This window comes from Pterocles gutturalis, unplaced genomic scaffold (genome assembly GCF_000699245.1).
Source record: "Pterocles gutturalis isolate BGI_N339 unplaced genomic scaffold, ASM69924v1 scaffold2064, whole genome shotgun sequence".
NCBI classification, from domain to species: Eukaryota; Metazoa; Chordata; class Aves; order Pterocliformes; family Pteroclidae; genus Pterocles; species Pterocles gutturalis.
The window spans coordinates 4,998-29,730 of NW_010127880.1; the positions used below are offsets into that span (position 1 = coordinate 4,998).

General features: G+C 38.1%; 1 protein-coding gene across 1 annotated transcript in view; it reads right to left on the bottom strand.

Moving 5' to 3' along the window:
• Positions 1-6,102: 6,102 nt before the first annotated feature.
• ARHGEF10 (Rho guanine nucleotide exchange factor (GEF) 10) overlaps positions 6,103-24,733 on the bottom strand; it is an 89,521-nt gene continuing 70,890 nt past the window's right edge. The window contains exons 25-28 of the mRNA XM_010079407.1: positions 21,561-21,703; positions 15,422-15,596; positions 8,590-8,712; positions 6,103-6,617 (exon numbers count right to left, since the gene is read on the bottom strand). Of these exons, the coding sequence (XP_010077709.1) occupies positions 6,103-6,617; positions 8,590-8,712; positions 15,422-15,596; positions 21,561-21,703 (956 nt within the window). The remainder of the gene's footprint in view (positions 6,618-8,589; positions 8,713-15,421; positions 15,597-21,560; positions 21,704-24,733) is intronic.

Sequence of the window (24,733 nt, forward strand, 5' to 3'; positions counted from 1 at the left end):
AAAGCCCGGAGCGAACAACTTTTACAATTTGCTGTGGAAGGCGTAAGTTAATACATTTTTTTTGTGCCAACCTGCACGGTGACCCTGATGCTTGAGGTGAAACCCATAGAATATCTCTCCAGTGTGGAATAACAGAAAGCAAAAATGAAAATTCTGTAACTCTATAGCTAAGATGTATCTGGTTTCTTGAGTTTAAAACCTTTCTTGTTATCTGCATTTCGGCATGTATATGTACAGATTTTAGTGGAAATTAGGTACTTCAGTGCTTGAGAAGACTCTGCTGGAGGCTTACCTGAATCTTTTGATGTCAAAATACTTCTTAAATTGGATTTTCAGTGAATCCTTACAATGATTTCATCTCCCCCAAGGTGTGTCATTTTAATCCTAGGTGTTCTGGCTCATCTTCAAGGATGGGACACACGTTAAGAGCTGTGATTAACCCTGGAGTGTAACAATATGCCCAACAGGAGATCTTGCAGTTCTGCTGTCAAGGCCTGTTTTGCTGGAGGAAAAAAAATTCCCTTTGAACACCTCTGAAGGTCGTGCTGTGCCTTTATAGCACAGTTTATGGAGCTTGGCCAAAGCACTTGAAGTGCTTTCGGTTATACATTGACATTGTTGCATTTCAAATGGAGTCACACAGTAAACCTTCTTTTGCCTAGGAAATTTTCAGATCCTTTCATCTGAAGCTCAGTCAGTGTTGCTGTTTTGATTCTTTGTCTTAGGAGGCGAAGAATGTTTCTGGCAGTTTGGTAGCTGGGCATGCCTTTAAGGAAAATGCTATGATCAAGTAAGCACAAGAACGAGGGAGCAGCAAATCAACTAATTCTGAAAATCTTGAGCTAGAGTTCTCAAATCAAATAGCAGATCTAGCGGCATGCATGCTGCATTGGTGAAGAAAGTGGGATGTAGATTCAACATTACAGCTACAAAACCCCTCAGTTGGAAAGGGTGAAGGAAGTAAACTAGAATTTTTATCTGGGGTGTGGTGCAAGCAGCTGATGAACCATCACAAACCAACACTGAGTCTCCTCATACCAACCCCTGGTATCTGTATGGAACATGTCGAGTCTGTGCGAGTACATATTTCCATCCCACATGAACTAGGTTGTATGAGTACATGTTTGGCTGCATCAGCGTCAAGAAACCACACATACAGAGCCTATTCTGCAACTGGCACCTCACAGGTTACACTCATGTAGTTAACCAGTCCCCAGAATATCCCAGAGCAGTGGCCTTGTCAGTGCTGTCTGCTGGGAGCAGCCCAGGCCAGGCTTAATCCCAGAGAGCCTGCCCCAGCCACAATCACCATCACAGGTCCGTGCTCAAGTTGGCACTCTAGTCCTGGCCAGTTTACTAGCACAGACAGTTTCAACAGCCACGTGTACAGGATGCCTGCAAGAAGGAGGCAGTTTAAAGGGCTAATCATGGGCTTAGAAAGCAGCCATGGCTGTAATCTGTGTGCTTTTACAGACTCTTCGTGGGGCTTCAAGTTAGGCAAACACTTTTCACCTCCCTTTTCTCCTAGCTGCAGGTGATATTAATCTGCCCTCTTAACAGGACTATTATTATGTGAAGTATTATTACTATGAAGATAACATAAAGCAATCTAAAAATACTGTATCAGCTCCATGGTATCACTCACTGCAATACAGATTAACTCTTATGGAACCCTCCATTATACTTGCACCTTTCAAACCACAGATTTTTCTACCTCCCAAATGCATTTTACAAAAAACTAATTTGTCTTTACACACAGTCAGAAAATTAAATAGGATAGAAGAGAGAGCAACAGTAAAGTTTAAGCACTGAACCACAGTTCAGGAAACCCTTCCCAATACTCCATCCTCTCTCAAAGAGGCAATAAGCGATTTTTAGCCCTCAGCCTCCCACCAATAAATGATGAGTTGTAAATTCCCATTGCGACAGAATCTGTCTTCAGGTATGTGTATGTACAGTATCCTGCACTCATGCAATTTGACTTTGTTTTTCAGAACCTTATCTTAAAGAGATGTGTCTGAAAACAAGAACAAAAAGGCAGGTTTTACTGGCAACCAAACAGCTCTCAGTAACTCCTCTTGTTTATTTATAATAGTGCAGGTACACACAAAAAGGCTATTGCCAATCCATGCATACAAGTCTCAGAATTTAAACACAATTATGGGATTCTGTCTATATCCTTTAGGGCAGATTAATTAGAATGAATTGACACTTAGCAACTGAAAATTAATTTCCTCTGTGAATACTTTTGCTCTGCAATACTTAATGATTCTCATTTTATGCATCATGCATGCTGCCCAAGTGCTGATGCATACTCCATGTAGGCACCATAGTAGAAACCCTACTGCTTAGACACTATTGGGGTCCATTGATACAGGGGTCAAACTTATTATAAGAGACTGCATTATTTTCAGAAGTTGCATTTGCTGGTGTTTAAATTGTAGAAGCTATAAAACTCAAAAATATACATCTTTGTTTCCCTAATCACATAACCTATCCCCCCTTTCATGAGTACATTTATATATTATTTATTAATGCATGCCACAAATTCTAGCCTCCTAGTTAAAATGACGACACGATAAGGGTACTTCTGAAGTTAATTTTTATCACATTTTTTTATTAAACATTTTTCTCAGTTTATACTTTGAACATAAATACTCAAGTTTTATGGCTCATGTTATAAAAGACACTACTATGTGTTAGAAAATATATATAGAATATATTGTAGTGGTTACACTTGCTCCCCTCTTTTCCTAATATTTTCCATAACTTCTATTAACACAGAAAAGCAGTATCATAAAGCAAAATCCAACCTACCTAGCAGCATAGCCTACAACAACTATAAAGACTATTTGCCAGCTGTAAGAGAAACTTTGGTTCCTGCCTGTTTTCATAGTAAGGTCATACCGGTTAGCTGCATATCAAAAAGCAAACATTGCACCTTGTGCTCAGTTAGTTACTAAAAATCTAGTTCATTACAAAGTGTATTTTCAAAGCCAGACACACAGCTTCTCTTTTGCTTTACAGCTTAGTAAGATAAACAGATCCATATTTCAAAATAGCATAATGCAAAATGAGGGAACCAGTTCTGTTCTAACTGAAGTCACTGGCAAAACTCTGATGTACTTTCAGAAGAGCATATCTGTACTTTGTCTCGCCTGTTTTACTGATAAAACTGAACAAAATTACATTTCATCTGGAAGATACACTGAATTTCATCTTAAAATGCTCATGCATAACTGCTAGCATATCCTGTAAGAATGCCATGCATGCATGTTGAATGTGTGGTGGACTCTGCTTACCGCTCCTAGTGATAAAGATCCGCGAGAGAGAGGACATGACCCTCCAGTCCCCAAGGCAAGGACATGGAATCCCATGCCCAGGGAGCATGCAGAATAAAACCTGTGATCTTTTTACTGCAGTATAGCAAAGGGATACTAGGTTATATATGCTTTACACACAGAAGAATCTTTTAACATGTTTTTCAATATACATACATGAAACTGTACAATGTAGTACTTCCACACAGTGGGTGAAGAGCAGCTCCCAGGGCCATAGCTATGGAAGAGTGTAGAAAATGCAACTGGCCTTGATCCCTCAGGCCAGGCAAGCCCAGCCAGCAGGCTAGGGAGGAGAGAAAATTTGGGAAAAAGTTGCCAGCTGTCTGGCTTAGAAGCACCCTGCTTTTTGCCTTTTTTTTTTTTTCTTTTTTTTACCAGGGCTCATGCCAACACTGACAACACCCAACTAAAGTTGCAAGATACGCAGCAGCAACAGGCACAGAATAAAAACACAAAACAGTAACGAAGACCCTAAGCCTACCACCTCATCTGTAACAAACGTCCTTTGTGACTCATTGAAGTCTGTCCTTTATGGCTCAAGAATCCTGTTCTGCTCAGGATGTAGGATGTGGGCAAAACCTCTAAACATAAATCTGGGTGCATATCTGATTTTTGAAATGTCTATTTTGGTGCCACCTACCAGGCAAAGACTGACTGCATTGGCATTCCCTCTGTCCCCGGTACTTGGTGTCAGGTGGCAGGGAAGACCTGACATTACTCTGGCACTCAGTCAAACCTGGTAAGTCAGCTCACCCAGTGATTTTGGGGTGACCTTGATAGAGATTTGCTTTTTAGAGCAGACAGACTGAAAATTTCGGAGAGACATAAATCTGCTGCAAAATAAAGACAATTTCAGCAACACTCTAAAAAAAAGAAAAAAAAAAAAGGCAAAACAAAACCCAAAAAAAACCCCCCAAGAAACCCCCAAACTACTGCTACTTTGGAAAAGAAAAACCCCAACCTCCTTTATCTTCTATCGAACAAAATAATTCAGTCTCTAGTACTATTTACCCTGAAATGTCATGTGCTGGGAAACACCGTAATTATGGTTGATGTTGACTTCAACTAGGCAGATTGAAACAAAAACATGGTGGAATCAAGGAGTTTGTATCAGAAGTAGCAGAAATAATTTCAAGGTAAACCACCGCCTTACTGGGATAATAACAATACCAACGTAGCCAGAAGTTTTATGCAGTTCTAGCCAATGCATACATCTGACAAACGTCCTGCTTCGGATATATTTAGTTTGCATTTTACGGAACTGATGGACAGTATTAGAGTTCTTAACATATTCAAATGAAACTTAACTGTCCTAATTTCTCTATATCTTTCAGTCTATTGATGAGGGAAAAGGATGTTCCCAGTGCCTCTATTCAACATGTTATCTATATTAAACATATTCTGATTGGCATGTCCCATCACCACTTTTGGCAACGCCTTTCTGAGCTGAAGGCTATGTGCACATGTGCAGAGACTAGCACAAAAAGCAATTTCAGTAGGAATCTCAAATTAAAAATTTCCTTTGGAAATATATCGATTCGTTAAGAAATGACGATTAGGTCTCAGTTTAGAATTCATCCCTCTAACACTGCCAAAGCAACTGCTTGCCTAACTGAGTGGAGGAAGCTGTGCATGCTATTTTCACAATATCCATTTACAAGACCATGCTTTCCTGAAACTCTGGGTGAAAAGAGGTGACCACCACTCAGATGTGATCATATCTCTGCTGTTGCTGCACACTGTGAACATTATTTGATAGATGTTTGCCTGGGGACACAGCACAAATCAATTGATGTAGGACCAAGACCCACAGTGATTATCTGCACTTCCTATAGATATTCCAGTATTAGTAGATTTCTCCCCAATTAATGATTTAATTAATAATTTCATTATTAACTTACTGGATGTACATGCCTCCTTAAAAACGGCACAGTCCATGTCTAGCTTTAATAGTGAGTTGCCAGGGGAGAATGCATTAGCACCACTACAATGCACAGCTGTCCTGTATCTGCATTTTCTATTTGCCCTAAGCCACAGCATCCTTAGAACTCTCCCTGTATAATGAAGGCAAGTCACAGACACGTTGCACCTACCAAGAAAATTAATGCGCTTTTTACACTGCAACATTTTTAATAACACTGAGCATTAGAAAGAACAATATTAATAAAAAAAATCTATTTTCTATGTTGAAATAAACAAATACCAATTAATGGAACTGCTTTTGTCCAGATCAAACTCTGGCCTGTGGAATGATGTCACAAACTATTACAGTAATTACCAAATTCATATTAGGTTGCATTAGACTATTGTTTAAAAATATTTGCAAAGTTGTTAAAATCTACAGTCCATGCAATATGTCACTTTGGAAAAAGAAAAACCAGCTGATTTACCTAAACAAAAACCAGCATGAGACATGGCATATGTTCCTTGCCTTCCACAAGTGCTATAGTACATAATTATAATAATTATAAATGTGAATATAAATAAGGTAGAGATTCTAAAACCATTTAAGTGTCTAACAGATCCTGTTTGTTCTAAGTATCAAGGACAGCATCAATGGCTAAATGTTTTCCAGTACACTGACACTGCAGTGTCCTAAGTATGTGAAGATTCTGCCTTGCAATCCTCAACCCTGTGATCAAAGCCTGCTGAAATGCTCCCAGGTGTATAAAGTCTATCCAATTGGCTCCTAAGCTGGCATTTACTGTAAAATGATATCAGACTTTTTTTAACAGCAGAAAGTATCTTGGATTTAGTTTGCTTAGATATTTAATAGTGGGATTTGCCAGACCATCACTGAAGACACTAGTTCATCTTGTCGCGGCTGCTTGGTTTTCTTGTTCACTCTTCTGTGTCCTTGGCCACCAGAAATGACTAACACTGAACTTGCTTTCATTTTCTTGGCTCTCTGTCTTTTACTTTTACATGAGATATTTTGATCCTTCAAAAGCTCATAAATGTTACTGTCCTCTGGCCTATGTTCTAGGGAACTTGATCCATGAGACAAAGTAAGGGATCCAGAAGATGATGACAAGTCACTTTTTTGTGCAATGGATCCTACTGAACCCCCCAGCCAAACTGCAGTGTCATGGGTGTTACTAAGGGAAGAGGCAGGTCTTTCATTGTGCAGAATGTTCTTTTGGTCATCGTCTTTAGGTTCCGAGCCGGGAGGCAGGCTGTTCCTCATTTTGTTTCTGTTCTTCTTGTTTATGGATGTGGCCATTACAAGAAACTTGACTGGGCCATTGTGTGCGTGATACGACACCATTCCCCTTCCTGGAGCCAAAAGAAAAAGACAGTTAAAGAATATTATTGTCTTTACCACAGTGTTCCACCACAATTAGTTCATGAAGTTTGCTCAGAAAAGCATAACTCTTAAAACCCTATTATATGCATCCAGCCTGTCTTCCACCTGGTGGGTACACAATTTATAGAAAAAAAGTACAAAAAAATAGATCTATTGTACAAGTGTGCTAATAAATCAGCTGAAACAAGGCATTACAAATTTTAGTTGACTTATTTTTGTGCTCTGTTCTTACAACAGCATGAGTACAGAAATGCTGCTAACTTCTTTTTGTTGGCATTGACACGAATGTAACACTGAGTTTTCTCCCATAATCCACAAAGAAAATATGTGGTTTTCAATTAATCCTATTGTACTTCTACCTCTCCAGAACAGCAGAAGAACATCTGTTTCATTGTGACAGACCACACTATACAGCAGGAACTAAAACTCATCCTTCTGAATGGTTCTCTAGTTACCATGGTAGATTCATAAAGAAATGACTGAACAATTATTATTTTAATTTTTTTTTAAAGTATTTAACAGTGGGATGTTGGTGGTACAAGGAAGATTTACACTGTGCAAATCATTAGAATGTATGAAAAACAAATTGCATACGGCCAAATTCAGAAGCTATAGTAATACCAGTGTATGTGGCTTCTACAGCAAAAAGAAGAAAAAAATGCAGCATTCTACAAAATCTGCTACAATAGGGAAAAGAGCTAGGCTATCATGGGTAAAACCCACAACCCTACAAATCACTGTCCATCCTTAACTCCCTGATGCATTCCAGGTTATGATAAAACATACTCTGCTTTTACAGAAAGTGCAATGATATAAAGATGAATTATCGCTATTGGAAACACAACTGGAAAAAAATCACAATTTTTCAGTTCAAATTCCAAATATGGTATCCAAGACTATAAAAACAGATCTCTAAATGTCATGTTGCTAGATCTGTGAAATCCGGCAAATCTTGACCCAAAATAAATGCAAGAGTATACAGATGACATAAACCACAATAATCAAAATGGAAAATAGAAGAATAAAATGAGAGATTTTTTTATTCTGCAACTATGCATTTTCTTGTCCTGCATTTATTTTCACCTAACATAGGTTCCATTTTTTTAAGAAGCATTTATCCTGTGTCATACTGGATTATTGCTGCGTATTTTGCTGAACACAGAGGATTTAATTTTCATTTTGCAAAGTTACATAAGCTTTTTTCTTTCCCCTGAAGGAAGTTGCAGACAGCTTGCCTCATAAAATCTGCCAGCTTCCCTCCACAGTGTACAAGCTCGAGCAGAATTCTGAACTCAAAACGTAGCATGGCAAAGCCCCTATTAAACACACTTTAAAAATCTTGCTTCTGCTAGTAGCTTAAACGTTTGCAAAGTGATACAGCAGCATCCATGTGTTTGTATTTCAAATGGGGTAATATGAAAGTAACTCAATAAATACATCTCTCCAAAATGCAAAAATCTTGATCATTGTAAAAAAACCCAAAATATATACTCTGATATATTCCAAGTCTCTTGTTTTGGGGAGGAAAGGCACAAAAGCAATTTACTGAATAACCCATCAGACAACATACTAAATTTCCAGTACATATGTTTCTAAACCTAATGCATCTATTTTCCCCAAATCTGGAAGAAAGATTGCTTGCATCCTCTTCTTATCACCACACATTTCACTGTACTGTGACAGAATTACTGCCTGTCCTATTCTTATGCCCTAAAGAAAAACAAGTTGTCCCAGTTCAAACAACTGAGACAAAACTAGGCAAGTATCTGGATACACTGTAAAGCCCAGGAAGAAGAATATTTATAACTGCATCACAAAGCTCTGATACATATCTAAACAAGAGATATAATTTGGCAGGTTCACTTAAACTACTGACAGAAGAGAAATGAAATCTTCATTATAAAACCATTGTACTCAATCCATTTGAGAAATTTCACTCACCAGTTACTTTGGGAATCCCCTGCAAGCGTGGCACTGGTAATGCTACGATTATACCCAGGTTTGTTCCAACCAGCAATAACCCATGGCACACCAGGAGGCTGGTCACAGAAACACGCTGCTGCCCTGCAAAGTTTAGGAAGTGCTCCATTACTTCAGAGTGATGATCTTTGCCTAGATCAAAGTCACTTCAGGCAAATACAATCAGCTGTTCCTCGTTCAGGGAAGCACTCATCCCAAAGGCAAATATTTTGCTGGATTGTGGTATTAAACTTTACATACATGACAATTTAAATACTATTAAAATTCTGAAACATTCTGTCCTACATCTCTAATCCACAGCATCTAAAAGCAGACATAGATTATCTTTACAAATATGCTTTTATGAATAGACTATGTTTGTATATTCTCAATAACAAAACTGAAAGGCATTTCACTTCTCAATCCTCAATCATAAATTGCCATAACACACTATACTCAACACTCAAACCTGTTTGTGACTACTTTTTTCTCCTAGTTTTTATTCTCTGAAACTGTATCAGAAGTGCCGTGTCCCCTTGTTTGAGTCTCGGTCCTCCTGTACAGGAATGGCATTGGCATATTGGAACAAGTCCAGTGGAACCTGATCAAGATAATCAGAAGACTGGGAGCACATAGCGTACAAAGAGAGGTTAAAAGAAGTGCTTACTGCACCTGTCTGAGGGGAGGGTGCACAGAAGACACAGTCAGACTCTATTCAGATGTGCACAGTGACAGGACAAGACACAACAGATCAAATTTGGAACATGGGAAATTTGGATTGTAAGTAGGAAAAAGCTTCTTCATCATAAGGGTGGTCAAACACTGCAATGGGTTGCTCAGAGAGGTTGTAGAATCTCCATCCTATCCAAAGATATTAAAAATTTGTCTGGACAAGTCCTGGAACAACCAGGTCTAATCAGGCCTGCTTCAAGAAGGACAGACAAGATGACCTCCAGAGTAAATTCCAATCAAAATTATTCTATTATTTTCTACAACATATTATTTATGGGATTGCTATTTTTCTAATGAAAACAAAGTAATTTTTGCTTTCAAAGCTTATTAAAGATGTTTGATTCAGTTCATATGGATTTTCAAAATGGCCTTGTCAAGATTTAGGAATGGAAACTACTGCCTGCCCAAACTTCTGCCATGGCCCAAGCTTAGGTGGAGGGGCATTTAACTCTCTGGAGTCCTCCAGGTTCAAAACTTATATGTTTCTTGGATTTATGATCAACTTCACATGCAAAAGAGCGGTGATTCCCATCTTCATCATAGCTCTCACGTTGTTATCACTTAATCAGTAAGCAGGGAATTTGGATTCCATATTTGATATAACTTGGATGAACCCACATGTTCTGCACTTTGGAAAAGGACCTTAATTATGGTGTAGCACAAATGCATTTTCCATGTTGTCCCTTGAACCTGAGCCAATTTATACCCAAGAATATATGGAAAGCAGGGAGGGAGCAGCTTGACTGTAGCCCAAAGCACTCAACTGGAAAGCAGGAGGTGGACCATAGTTCAAGTCTTTCCTCATAGAACTTTACAAAAACAAAGTATTAACCCAGCAAAGGTGTGCTGTAAAAGGCACACATAGGCTGCAGGGCCAGATCTGGAATGCCAGCTCTGTCTACCCAAAACCACATTCTAGAATACCCTAAAGGCACAAGGATTAGGTCAACCTTGGCAGGTGTAACAACCATGAGTAAGTTCAAGAGGCTCCATCTACTCGTGTAGATTTTCAGAGACACCTATGTTGTTTTCCATAAACTGCAGGTGCTTATGCTGGTAGGACTGCATTGTCCCTCTTCAGCTAGATAATCACGGATGGTCTATGCCTATAGAAAAATTACAAGCCTTCTGAAGACTGGAGTTTGCTTTTTTGATAGGGCTTTTGTTTGGTTAGTTTGGCTTTGGTGGGGGTTTTTTTGTATGTGGGGTTTTTGTGCTTTTTGTGGGAGTTTTTTTGTTTGTTTGTTTTGGTGTTTTTAAGATAATGGGATTAATTTAATTTCCAAAACAAAACACACAAACGTGCTCCTAGCACAAAAGAAGTTCAAACACTGATGCCCAAACACCTCTGTGTATTGGAGTTTTCAAAAATCTCTATTTGAATTCTGTGATTTAGAGTTCAGGCTTGCTCAAGTTATGTATGACATGCAATTCCTCTCCCAGCACCGGTGCCACAGGAAGTGCAAGGTACTTGCAGGTTAGTTTAACTTCACTCCATCCCACTTAAAGCTTGTTTTACAAAGTACAAACAGAAATACTTAATACAACTTTTAAAGTTTTAAAACTATCCAGAACTCCAGCTGTACTTTTGCAGAAGCAAGATGCTCAAATTTTTGACCAATAGATCTTTAATGCTTTTTTAAGCATTTAAAATATAAAATAATATGCATGATTTCATAGTCCAACCCTGAAGCAACTTCTAACTACTACTTTTTACCAGGGAAAACCGGTAATATGCATTACTGTTTCCACAGGTAAAACCAGCAAATTATCAGCCAGTAACTTAGAATCTTAAACACTGAGCACAATCTTAAGCATGAACCATCTATCACGAGGTCAAAAGGAAAACCACTTGCTTTGAAGTCTTGGAAAAGCAGGAAACATCTGCATCTGAAAATATACTTTGAAATAGCATATAACAACTAAAAAAAAAACATATAGATTAAAAAAATACCCATTGAAATATTAACTTAAAATACTAATTTATTACCTGCTAGCCAAGGTTTGAAATCATGTTATTCCTTGTTATTTAGTGACTTTTTATTTTTATATATTTCACATTCAGAGAAAAAGAAAGTGAAACTGATTCTCCAGAATGTGTTATGCAGTAAGCACAGAAATTAGTAAGTTAAGAAGGGAAAATTACAAACATCAATGCCAAAACAAATACTCTTATCTTTAAATGACAACTTTTAGACCACATTGTCCCAATGCAATGCAAAACTGTTAAAACCTGTAAAAGAATCTGAAAAAGATCTTGATTTTATGAAGAACTGAATCCAACTATTAAGCTTATACCTGGACAAATAATTTTATTGCTTATGTTCTGCTCTACATTCACCCTTCTTGGGTCTCAATTACAAGCCCTACCACACGCGGGTAAATCCTCACGTGTTCCCACACAGACCACGGGAAGGTCCAAGTGCATACTGGTGCACATCCTCTTACATGGCCACGCTGCTCTTGCTCTACAAAAATAAGCCCACTGTACAGAACTATCAGGCTGACCTAACATTTTCCCCAATCTTTTTATCATTTCCTAGCAGTAAAATCATAAAACAACTCCATTTTATGGTCTGGTACCTGATGGGATGGGGACAAAAGAAAGCTGTAAGCCTCAAAGTACAGTTTGTTTTCCACAGAGAGGAAATGATACTTTTTTTTTTCTTTGCTTTTGTCATATATTTCCAGGAAACACACATGTCATTAGAGGATATATGGAAATAAACAGAATAAAGCAACTTAAGCAGAAATCACCGCTTTGTCAAACAAGTAACCTGTCATCATCCATATGAGCAATGAAATTGCATTTATCAAGGTCACAGTAATCTCTTCAAAAGGACAAACTGTTTCAGAGCTGAAAGGAAAAACATGTTTAAGGATGTTCCTGAATAATGAAATATTGAATGTGACTATGAAAAAACAAGTGGACTGTCTACTCATGTACAGTATGAGTTTTGGGATTTTTGGTGTGAGCTGTGGTAAAGGCTGGTGAAAAGCTGCCTTTGTTGAGATTTCAGCTACATGTAACAAATGCTATGCAGAAACTTGCTCTACAAATGAAGTACACTGCACTAGTGAAGTGTGTATATTTGTCTTCAAATGTTAATTTTTTTTTTTTCCCTGCTGCTCAGTATACCCTCTGGTCGTCTAACAGAGCTGTGCTTTGGCCACTTAAAAGCAATCCAGCTTGTGGTTTACGAGACAGCGAAATAAATTGTTACCTGGACCTGTAACAACAAGGATGCTCTTCCTTTCAACCATTCTTGTCCTTTCTCATATGGCATTTGTGCTTTTTCGGTGTTTTGTTATAGAACACAATTACTAGGAAGTATTTGTGATAATACATGAAGCAAAGGTACTGCAGACCGCTCCATGACCCTGGTTTGATTTCCAGTCCTGCATTCCTACACACAAACTTCCCATAACTCCAGAAAGCAAGAGCCCTCCCAGCTCCATTCTTCCTAAGTAGACTGTCACAGATTTAAAAAGTTACATACAGCAGATAAGAGCTTCTGCCACAGTCTGCTTTTTTACATTACTAAACTTTGCCGAACCATAAGGACAATAATCTCTTGTGCCATTTCCCTCACACTTCATTCCTCTCTGATTCTGTCCTGCCCACTGTGCTGCAGGGTTGTCTTCCTAAAAGCAAAGGAGGCACATCCTTTACAATAATGAGAGCAGGCAGTGATATTTAGAGCCATCTTCTAAGAACAAAATTGGTAAAATCTAATGCTATGAGGACTGGTTAGTAAAGTTATGAGAACCTCCTACTCCTCTATCTTAATTAGTTACTGCAGCTATCCTTTAAATACAGCACTGTAACTCATGGTAACCATTCCTGACAGTGACAGTAAATTTCTTCTTTTACTTCTACTGTATAAGAACAAAATAATTTCATTAGCTTCATGGACTGACATTCCTCTCATTTACATTGCTTTAAACAAAGACACAGATGACATCTCCAGGTAGCCTATCGAGGCAATATCACATATTGTTGTTCCTACTAAAAATCTTGGCAAAAGAAGTCCGGTTTCTTGGAAGTTATATTGAGATCTTGCCTTTTTAATTTCTCTTCTTAAGACTCTCGGCAATGATTTTATACCATTTTCTTCTCATTTCAATACAACTTGAATTTTTACTTATCTGTTATTATTTTTGCATATTAAGGAACTCCTATAGGATTTCAGAAAACTAAAGAGCTGTTTCCTTTAAAACTAAAAGATCTCCCACAGCACATATAGCAATTCTAAACGTTAATCAGAGTCCCTAAAAATCCTCAGTAAAGGCACAATACATATTTTGTAAATATGCAGCCATTTCACTCCTTTGCTGTTTCACTTTTTTTCTCTCAAATCTCAGTATACACTACACACAATTTGATTAATTCTTTGGCTGCTGTTACTTCCAAAAGGTCCTTCCTGCTGCTTTATTATGTAAACCTCCTACTACTCTGTCTTTTAGCTTTTGTTGTTGCAGTATTATTGGGATCATATAAACAGGCCCGAGAGCTGCTGCTAAATAATTGAAATTCATTTCATTTTTAGAATGGATTCTCCCTTGGAACATTTGCTGTAATAATGTTCTACTCCTGAAATACATTTCCGTTTCCATTCACTGGAGCGGTTTTTGTGAAGACACTGAGGCAAAAAATAAAGGAACTAAAATGGGTAAGAATGACACTGAGGAGATAAAATTAGCTACAACACTTTTACAAAAAAAAAAAAAGTTACATCAGCAGTTTTATTACCATGGCAATGAACAGTAAAGCTAAATTTTTGAAGTTATACATATTTTCTGCATGTGAAAAAGGGAGGCCCTACTTCCCCCCCCCCCCCCCCCCAAGCAGCAGAACATATTAAGACTTAATCTGCTTTTTACAACTGATCTTGATTTTGTTGCATAACTGTGATTAATTTAATCAAATGATCTGTTTAAAGTCAGGTGATTTATTGCTGTTCAGTGTTGGAGCTACAGTCAAATATCACATGTAAAAAACACCCTGCCTAGAACATGCGGTAAATGGACACAATTTAAAATAGAGCTTTATTGCAAAGCTAACATCATCTGGAAGAAAACATGATAACATGACAGAGACTGAAAAAGTGAAACATTTTTGATGCAAGATTTATACCTAACTCTTGTAAGAATATTAATATAATCTCAGTGCTGGAAGAACTGGCTTCTGCTAAAAATAAAGCAATAAAGCTGGTGCACACATTGCCTATAAACACTGCAGAAGCTCAGTCTATTGCAGTCTATAAACAGGGAGAGACAGAAAGAACAGTTACGGACACCTTATGGGCACCTTGTGCTCAGACAGGCCAGTATCACTTTTCTGTCTGTCTCTTCTAGCAGTGCAACAACTCCCACCTGATGTGCTTGCTGGTGCTGAGGTCCTGGCCACTCACTCACAAAACTGATACAGGCCAGTGCAACTGTCTGTGACACTGATGATCTGGGGATGACTGAACAGCTTCTGTCTTAAAACACTTAAAGATCTGTTAAACTTTATCCAAACAACCACATGTTCCAACTTTACTTATAAGACTAACATTTTAATTCAACAACTTAAAGCACCAACCAGCAACACACTGACAATGGCAGCATGTGAGTTGTTCAGCTGAGTTCACTGGGACTACTGATCTAACTAAAATTCAGCAAGTGGTTTCTTGGTCCGGATCCTAGGCAAATTGACTCCATCATGTACTTTGATACCAAGTTCCAGAAACAAATGCTAAACTCTGCAAAGCAAACACATTTTCATGGCAGACTGCACTGTCCCACTGCTTCACAGTCACAAAAAAGAAAGACTAAAGGGAAGAATCCACCTGCTTATCTATATAATTGCATTTATATCCTCTAAGGATGAGAGCTGCTACTCAACCAGCTCACTGCACACATTGCTCTTCTGGGCAGGCAACGGACTGTGATTTACTACAGCAAACAGTCATGAGACAGTTACCAGACTCAAAGTCCGAGACAGATCTTCTGATTCCCGCCTGATCTACAAACACTCTGGAGAACGATGGTGATAAACAAAGAACAAAAATGTTATCATACAATGTGATTCAGCTACCTGGCAACATATTGTGAACAGGTGTGGCAATGTTAATATCCTGGAGGTGTTTCAGTGTCTCAGTGTGGAACAGGCGAAGCGTAGATCCAGATGTGAAGGCAATCCAGACTCCCACTCCAGCAACAGCCATGTGAGAGATTACCATCCCTTCCTCTTGGTGGGCTTCAAAATGGCTCTGTAAGAAAAACAAGGACTCTGTGGGGAGATGCGACAGATCATTCATTCAACCTTCCTTATCAGCTGTTCAGTGTAGGCACTGTATCTTTGTACTCTGTGTGAAGGACAAAGCTACCTTCCTCTGCTTTCCTCAGGATATGTTCTGATTGCTGCATATGATGTGTTAATTTTCCTGTTACTTTTTTTTTTTTTTTTTAAATACATCATTATTAGGATGGAAGGATTCTCGGCTCTTGAACCACAGTTCCAGCTAATGTAGAGTAACTTCACAGTAACTTAGGTATTGTACTTATTAAAAATATTGCATGCTAGGGGCTGCCAAGCCCATAATAGCTGAAACTTAAAAGGATTTTGTATTTCTCCTTTGGGAAAACTATCACAGATGAGGTTCCTGGGAGTGGGGAGATTTTTTCCTAATATGTTGCTTCTATCTACAGCAGAACTCCTTTTTAAACAATAAAAAAAATTATTTTTCTTCTGTTCTGTTAGGAGGTCATTTCAGAACAAGGATAACAGAATCAAGGAAAAAGTAATCTTTAGAAAGCAGAGTCTTTATGAATATAAATACACCTTTATTTGCTCAACTATGTACATAACAATGTAAGCCTTAATACTGTGGGCTTGGTTTTTGACTCATAGACACTTCCAAATTTCACAAGTATCAGGTATTTTATTTCCCCATCCTTCAAAATATTGATGATTCTCATTAGAAAGGCCAAAATCCCAATCCTCCTTCTGAAGACAAGATGTAATGCAAGACTTTCAGGACAGACCTTTTTCCTTGATCTAGTGCCTTCACAGTTACAACTTCTGTGTGGCCCCAGGAAGGCCCAAACCTCTCTACATGCCCCTGTTAACGTACAACATAAAGCCGTAGTAAAGTTCTTTAATCATTAACAAGAACTAGGGGTTTATTTTTCCAGTTTTGTCTTGTAAGTAAACTGTCTCTGAAGTTAAACACAGCCTTTTAATGTTGTGCCAGCCATTATCAAATACAGAGAGCTATTCTGCTAAACATAAAACTTCCTTGGCTAAATAAATGACAAACTGTTTCTTGAAAACAAATCTCTCTCTGAGGCATATGGAAGTGAGTATCTGCTCTAATATTCACACTACATATTATATACTCTTAATTATATTTGCAGAAAAAATGCAAAAGTACCCCGTTCCTCCTTGTAAAAGTACACTTAAATTTTCCATGCATCACAATTAAAAGTTACATTTTGGTGATTTTGCATCAAAATCTAAATTACATGTTTCTCAGGCTAAGCTCTTAGACTAAGACAGTTATGTTTTGAATATATTAGGGTTATAGATATATTGTTCAAATTCTCCAGCTGTATTCAACACACAGGCTAAGATCAGAAGTAAAGAATAGAAGTTTAAGCTTTCACAAAGTGTAACTTTTGATATTCTATTTAATAGGCACTCAATTTTATTTTCATATTTATTACTCTATAAATTAGTACTTTCCACAGAGAAATTGGCTGTTTAAAAATAAGGGGAATTATTTTTATTTGTTAACACTTCCTCAAATGTTCAGTTTTTAGTAAATGAATAGAAAAGTTTCTCTTCAGCTATTAGGCAGTGGTTCAGTTTTTGAGAGGGTTACTGTATTACCTTTCAACTCTTCAAATAACAACACTGCAGAATGCAAAGTAAGCACCCTTGGCAGGCACATTTATATTCATTGTTTTCCTCCAATAACCTCCATTCATTCTTTACCAAATGATATACACAATCTGAAAATCATACAGTTTGTTCAACAGAAGAATTCATCCATGTACAGCATATTTCAAAGCCAGAAACAGCCCTTAGGACTAAATTTCCTGATATTTTCATCATGCATGTTTCATTGCAAAAAGGATTTTAAAATAATAACTTCTGTTTACAGACTTGTATGTCCCTACACTGATACCAACTAACTTTTAAAAACTTCTCAGGGACAGAGCCAAGACCGCTGAAGAGAACCTGACCAGCAACTTGCACTGTTTGGAATTAGAAGGAAAATGAAGCTGACTATAAAAAAGTAACTTTCTCTGCAGTGGTCTGACTGCAGCTGACAATTCTGTTGGTGCCACTGTAAACAACTTGCACATGCATTTTTGTCACATTCCATTTTTACCAGCCAACTCACTATACTCCCACTTTGTCTGTCCTGCCATTCGTACAGCTGTCTGCTGAAACATGTAGACACATTTAAAGAAAAACTGTAATATCGTCAACGCCACAAGAAGCATATAAAAAGAACTAGTCTTCTCATTCAAAAGGTCCTCTAACAGAGTAGGAACGTGCCCAAACCTGTGCATTCTTTTACAAATGCGTAAGTTTTTTGTACAGAGAATAGCTTTGACATCTGCTTCAATTTCATATCTATCTGAAAAACAATAGCTGTCTGTTTTCTTCTTGTCCTAGCTAGAAGTACAGATACAAAGGGACAAAAATGTCTTATTCTCTCAGTTATTAAAAAATAAACAAAATCAACCTTCATTTTATTTTTCTTTTTTAGTTTTTATACCTAACATTCCTCTCTATTCAGAACCCAGATTTTTTACCCCCTCAGGCTCTCTCGTTCAAACTCTATAGCAACACAAGAGCTGTAGAAGACATTCTGGATGCCGCAGCCCGACTGCCCAGCAGCGCAGCCCGACATAGCTTACTGTTGTTTCAGCAGCGTGGGGCATAGCTGGAGTCTTGCTTTTGAGGAGCTGCCCACTTGCACCAAACAGCTGTGCCAAGAACTTCTCAAGCTTCATGAGATGCATAATGGGTATCATTGTCCACAAGGTAAAACAAATGACTTTTACTACTTTGAAGAAGTTACAGTACTCAAGCAACACACACGCACTGGGATTTTCATTTTTTTTCATTTATTCAGCTGAACAGTTCAGCTTGTTTTACTTGAACTGTTAAAACAAGAGTAACTTGTGGATAGTTAGCCAAGTTTTAAAAACAAGACAAAACAAACCAGTATGGAATGCCATTCAGTTGGTTACTTTATACTGTTAAATACTTTGGCATTTTTTGTTGTTTTTAAAGAAACACAGAATGCCTTTGCAAAGCCTAAGGGTCTACAGGCACAGAGACCACCATGGGATCAAGGTCTACACCCAAGAGCAATACAACTGGCAGATCTAGGGTCAAGACTGAGGACAAATTTCTTCTTCACAGAAGAGTATCAGAGTATGTGACTAATACATAAGAGCAATTGATGCATTCCTCACGTGTCCCTTGACAACGAGCTTGAGGCACTGTGACAGTCTGGCAATAAAATACATTTCCTAAAACATTCGATTACACTGCCATTTCATTAAAACAAGTGAATTGAGAGTCTTACCCATATCACCAGGGGGAGGGGGAGGGTGCAGCGGTGGTGGGGGGAAAGGCAGGAAAAGTGAACAACATCCAAAACCAATATATAGGATGTCAAACCTGCTCATTTACTAATAGTCACTTTAAAGAAAGCTTAAGAGTCTTAGAAAAGCATGGAGTCATGGAATGAGATTCTTTTCAGAGGATAATGTACTCTGCACTTAAATGCACAGTTAAATATGAGGTATCTATGAAGCAGGGAGTGCCCCACAGGGACAAAGGTTACAAAATGGTCCTGAATATGCTCATGGGCTTGCAGAAATATGGTCTTAAAAAACAGTGAGGTGCCTTTATAGATAATATATATGACCCAGAGCACATAGAATGTACGAAAGCAGAAAGCCACGAATGAACAAGTAGCTACAATTTAAAGAATATGGAAAAATAAAGGATTTCAGCACAGGAGTACCTCTGTGCAACACCTAGATTCCTATTGAGAGAGCAAAGATGAGTTATGCAAAAATTCTTGAGTCAAATTATTCCTACTAACAGAATCCCTCTCAACAAGAGAGGGCACAGAGGGAGAAAAAAACATTTCCCTGCCATATAGCAAAACTTCTGCTCTGCACAGTAAGGAAGAGGTAGCTCAGATGTATTCAGCTGCTGATATTGTTAAAATATTCCCTTACAGACAGAGTCTAAATTTCCTCCTGTAAAATATCATATTGAAACAATATTGACAATGAACACCATATGTGCAACATAGCAGATCACTTTTGGAAGTATAAACCCAGCAAGTTATCAAAACAAGTCAGGTAAATGAGCAGGCAGCAATAGAGAAAACATTAGTGAGCTGTTTAGTCTAGTTAGATGATGAAAACAAGATCAGCACTTTGGTATGTCTTAGGATTGGTAAAAAGAAAACAGAAAATCAACATTTGTTTGCAATTCTCTGAGGAAGATGACATGCTATGGTATGGGTATTAGTGTGAAACAAAAAAGATTACCCTCAGCCAGTCACACAAAAAAAATCACATTCTTGAATAAAATTATCTGTGCCAAGAAAACATTATTCAACACATATACACCATTTCCAGTCACACCATTTCTTATATGTTGTTTGCTGCAGCATTCATTGCTTGTATATTAACTATAGATATGAAAGCCAGTGGATCTATAATAATCTGAGCTCCAAATACAGTGGATGGGTTAGTTTACAAAGCACTCTGGAAATGAAAAGAAACTTCCTGTGATGCTAGGAAAACTTGTAGTAACAGCTGAAAAATGAACTACCATGTCTGAGAGATATTGATAGAATATTTGTTATTTTAATCTCTCTGAACTTCTGATTTCAATGCTGCAATCCATTACGTTATTGTGTATTTTGACATAGTAAGCTTTACAAGCTTTTTTACATTCTTTGATCCTCAAAGCTTGGTTAACGCTGGTTTTGTTCTCCTGTGCCAAAACAGCACATCACAGCCTGAACTGCAGCCATACCACCTGATCGAGAAAGAGCCTTGTGACAGAATTAGGCCAGAATTGCCAAACTTATTTACAGAGATCTGGCTGTATGTAACCAACCTCACACAGGCACAATCTGGCTGTGATCTCTTACCGTTGCTACGTATTTCTTGGTGAGAATCAGAGATTCATGACCAAAGTCCGCAGGACAGTAGTTCCAGGTATCGCAGAGGCCCCCCTGCCCCCTCCAGTGAAGCTAACAAAAAGTCAATTTCAAGCATCTACCCAAATCACTCTTCCAAAATCCTTCCTTCATCATACCATCCAAACTATCAACAAAACAAGCCTTAAAGAAAGACAAAGTAGGAAAATATATGATCCAAGTACCTACTTGGATAAAACAAATCACCCAGAAAGAACAGATAAAGGAAATTAGGATGTTAGCTGTTTCCCTGCAAACCCATGACAATGACTCACAGAATCAATTGTACCAAACAGACGATTGTTAGGAGAAAACACGATCATCAATTGAAAAAAAAAAAAGCAGCAACAAAGCAGACAAAGAAGAAGGCTGTGAGCTCATCAGGACTCCTGTATGAAAGAACTTCATGGCTGTAAACACCATGCAACTCAGTGTAACTGTATTGTAGGTTGAAGGAGAGGATTAATTCACAACATTTCATCAACTCTAAAATTTAGACCACTGAGACATTTGTTTGGTGGAGACTGCAATTTTTACAGAAATAAGGGCTTAGCACTTTCTGGAAAATCTGGTCAAAATATGAGCTTGAATCCTTAACACTCTTCTCTCCTTCCAGAAAAGCTGACTTCTGTATGATTGTTCTTTGGAAAATGTCCTTATGCAAAGCAAGTGTTTGAATGCCACTAAGAAGCAAAACTGAAGAAAGATATTATGAAATATCTTAAGGTGCAAGTAACATCTAACTATGTAGAGGCCATCTCTTGATTAAACCTTCTTCTGGAATTAACAGGCAATTCCTATCGGCACCCACGTCTTTGCTGCCTTTCCTCAGATCTCACCTTTAAGCAAACCTCTTGCACCAAATACTCTATGAGTTCCAAGCACCTTACAGAAACCTGGGGGAAAGTGGAAGCAAACCAAGGTCTTATTTCACCACTTATACCCTGTAGCATAGTATGCGAGCAATTCTTTAAAAGCGTTTACCTCTATGGAATGTGTAACAGTGCTGATTACAAAAATTTGTCCACCACATGCAGCCCAAATGGTCTCCTCCATCACAAGCAGACTTCTAACAGGCAGAACCCCCAGTTTAACTATCTTCTGGGCTTCCGTGTTCCATGTCCCATCTTCAATAAAAAAGAAGAAAGGTTATCCATAACAAAATGGTAATCTTTTAAAAGAGTTTTGAAAACATTGTCTCTCAAGCCTGCTGCTTGAATCTCTGCAAGTTACCACTTCAAGCTACACTGTGATTTACATCTGCTTAACTTTAGCTTCCTCGGAAATTTGTAAGGGTAATACAACATTAAGGGGAAAAAACAAAACCAATCACTCATATATTTGTTAACTGAACAAATTTTATCTGCATTTATTGATAAACAAGGAATCCCACACTGCTGTTCTCATACAACTGCTTTCCTTTCCACAGGAAATGCAGTCAGAAGGCCACAGCTGATGTAATTTTCTCCAGTTCAGAAGGAGCTCACAACCAACCTGTTTCATGATGAATCAACTTCCAACTAAGACAAATTGTATTTCACATGAAAAGTAATCAGCAAAATTTTTAGTGTAGGTTTGAATGAGCTCAGATAACTCTCTAAGAGCATGCTGATGGAATGGACTTCATTTAAGAAGGATTATTTTTTTAAACAAATTAAAACTTAATTTTGTGCCATATCTTCACTACTTTATCCCCTTCCCCCTAACTATAATCCACAGTGTTTTCTGTGGACTGCATTTAGCAGATCCAAATTACATTATGCATGTGTATGTGGCACAATCAATTATTCAGAGACCTGATAAAAACTGCATGCTGCCACTTACCGCTCTGGTCAGTCCCATTTGCTGTGTCTTTGAAATAAGGTTAGCACATTATTTCTTTCCAAATTTAACAGCTAGCAACAGGGGCTTGTTTAAATATTTGTAGCTGTGTCTTTTATACACACATTTTGACATACTAAGTCTTTCAACAATAATTTTAATACTCTTATATTAGCTTATTTCTATTGTAAGCACTCATTGAGCATGAAGTCACAAAGACCACATTTCTGTCCATTGTGCTTTATAGTAACATCAAAATCTGTTAACGTATCTGTTTTTACATTGAGATAAAATATGTCCAAAAGTCTCCATTTCCTCACTTTAAAGCGTTCTTCCTGCATAAGCTGCAGAGAAGTTGTCTCCTTTACTGACGCTGGCTTCAACTCAGCAACCACTTACATTTTGATTTATGAGACCAAGGTAAACACATCTTTAGGCATGCACTTCAGTAAAACTTCCCTTCTCCCACTCCCCACCGGCCTGATAACAAGCACATCCTTTATTGTCTGCTTAAGTAAAGGGGTACCAAATTCTCCTTCACAGTAACATGAGCAACAACAATAATAAACCTTGGCTTGGGAGTACTTCTCATTGCTTTTGCTGTATGCATGATACAGCCTTCGCTGAGTCATTCTCAGGATGTGGCTCTCTTCTGAAAGGATCTTTGTAAAAATGACATTTAGTCTCAGGCTGTTAAAATAATTTTCATGATTTTAGTTTGCAAGCGAGAAGAGTTTTTCCAGCTCCCAACTCTCCCAGCGATGTCAAAGTCACTCTGTGTTCTTTATGACTCATATGTACCATTAGTAATAAAGAAACTTGGGGAAAACTTTTCGTTTGCTAGCAACCACATTATCCTCAAATTAAATACTGAAGTGGAGGTTGCCCATAGCCTATGAATGCTTTAACCACTGGAAGCAGTTCAGTGCAAAGCCTTCTGAGAGCAGAGCTGCACACCTGTGCACATCCTGACTTGTGTTGCAGAAGTTATCGTGACTGTAACAGCATCCAGCATATAGCACCCTCATGTTTCCTTTTTAGGGATAACACCATCATACTTCTAGTATATTCTTACTGTCTCCTCAGAAGGACAAAAACTATAAATCTGGTCAGAGAGCAAATATGCTGAACAAGCAGTTCTCCTTTTTTCTGTAGTTATATTTTCAAACTGAACACCACACTAACGTCCTGACAAAACCATTCACTGAATTCAACAGCTCTTTTTCTTACATATATTCAAGCCATACATTCATCTATATATAAAGCGCAGCTGATACTGAAATGACAGGTGAATGGGGGATTTTAAGGATCTCAACTGTGGACTCTCAGAAGTAAATTTTGCTTACATTTCATTTCAAGCACCTAAGGGTTTTTTTAATATGGATCTTCAGGCTCTCAATGTCCATACCGCTCCTCAGATGGCTAAGCAGGAAGCCTTTTCATTGATTTTGATCAAGTCTTATTTAAGATCATTATCTAGCATTTGTAATTGTTTTTGAATGAAAAGGAAAATTAGTAATGGTGTCAGGTGGATGTCAATTGCAAAATAAAAATTCTAAAACAACCTAGTGCAAGATAAGAAGGTGAGTTCAATATTACCAAGGCCATGAATACTACCAGTATTATGAACATCTGATTAATCAAATACGGATATCAAAACTCAGTTCGCACAAAACCATTTTCTGTTGGTGCTGTTAGCACTAGCACAGCACTTAACGATCCAGTTAGCTTTAAGAGTTCAGTGGCATTGGACATACGAAAAAGGTGAGCTAGAGACCTGGTGTCTTTCATGTTACCATGACTTCAAGCAAAGAAACTGCAATCCCACTTGATGTCAGCCCAGGAAAAATCTGAAACTATCACTCTACCCAGATACCCTGGCCCTGTGATAAGGCTATTCTGTAGTAGTTTTTAATTTCTTCCTGAAAACATTGCTGTCTTCCAGATCAGACAGCATCTGGGACAGATGAGGGGAAAAAAGGGCTGGAGGAGACTCTCCAGCCCAGTAATTAGGGCAGTATTTAAACCACGGGTCAGCTGCGTGCTGGTCCCTGCCTCAGTGAATGATTAATTAATTATACTAAGTGGAATGGCACCAGGAGGAGAAACTAAGCACTGTGCTTCTCTCCCCTCTTATTTTGTGGCAGTCAGGGAAATTTCTTCAGAGTTGGAAGCATGGGTACAAATCCTCTGAAGCAAGGCAAGAGATTAAGCCTGGTAATCCAAAACACTTCTGTGAATGCTTTAACCACAGGCTCTTGGCTAAAAGCAAGATCATGACTTCATTTTGCTGACCAAGAATTTTATCACCCATTGCCAAAATTACTTACCAAGTC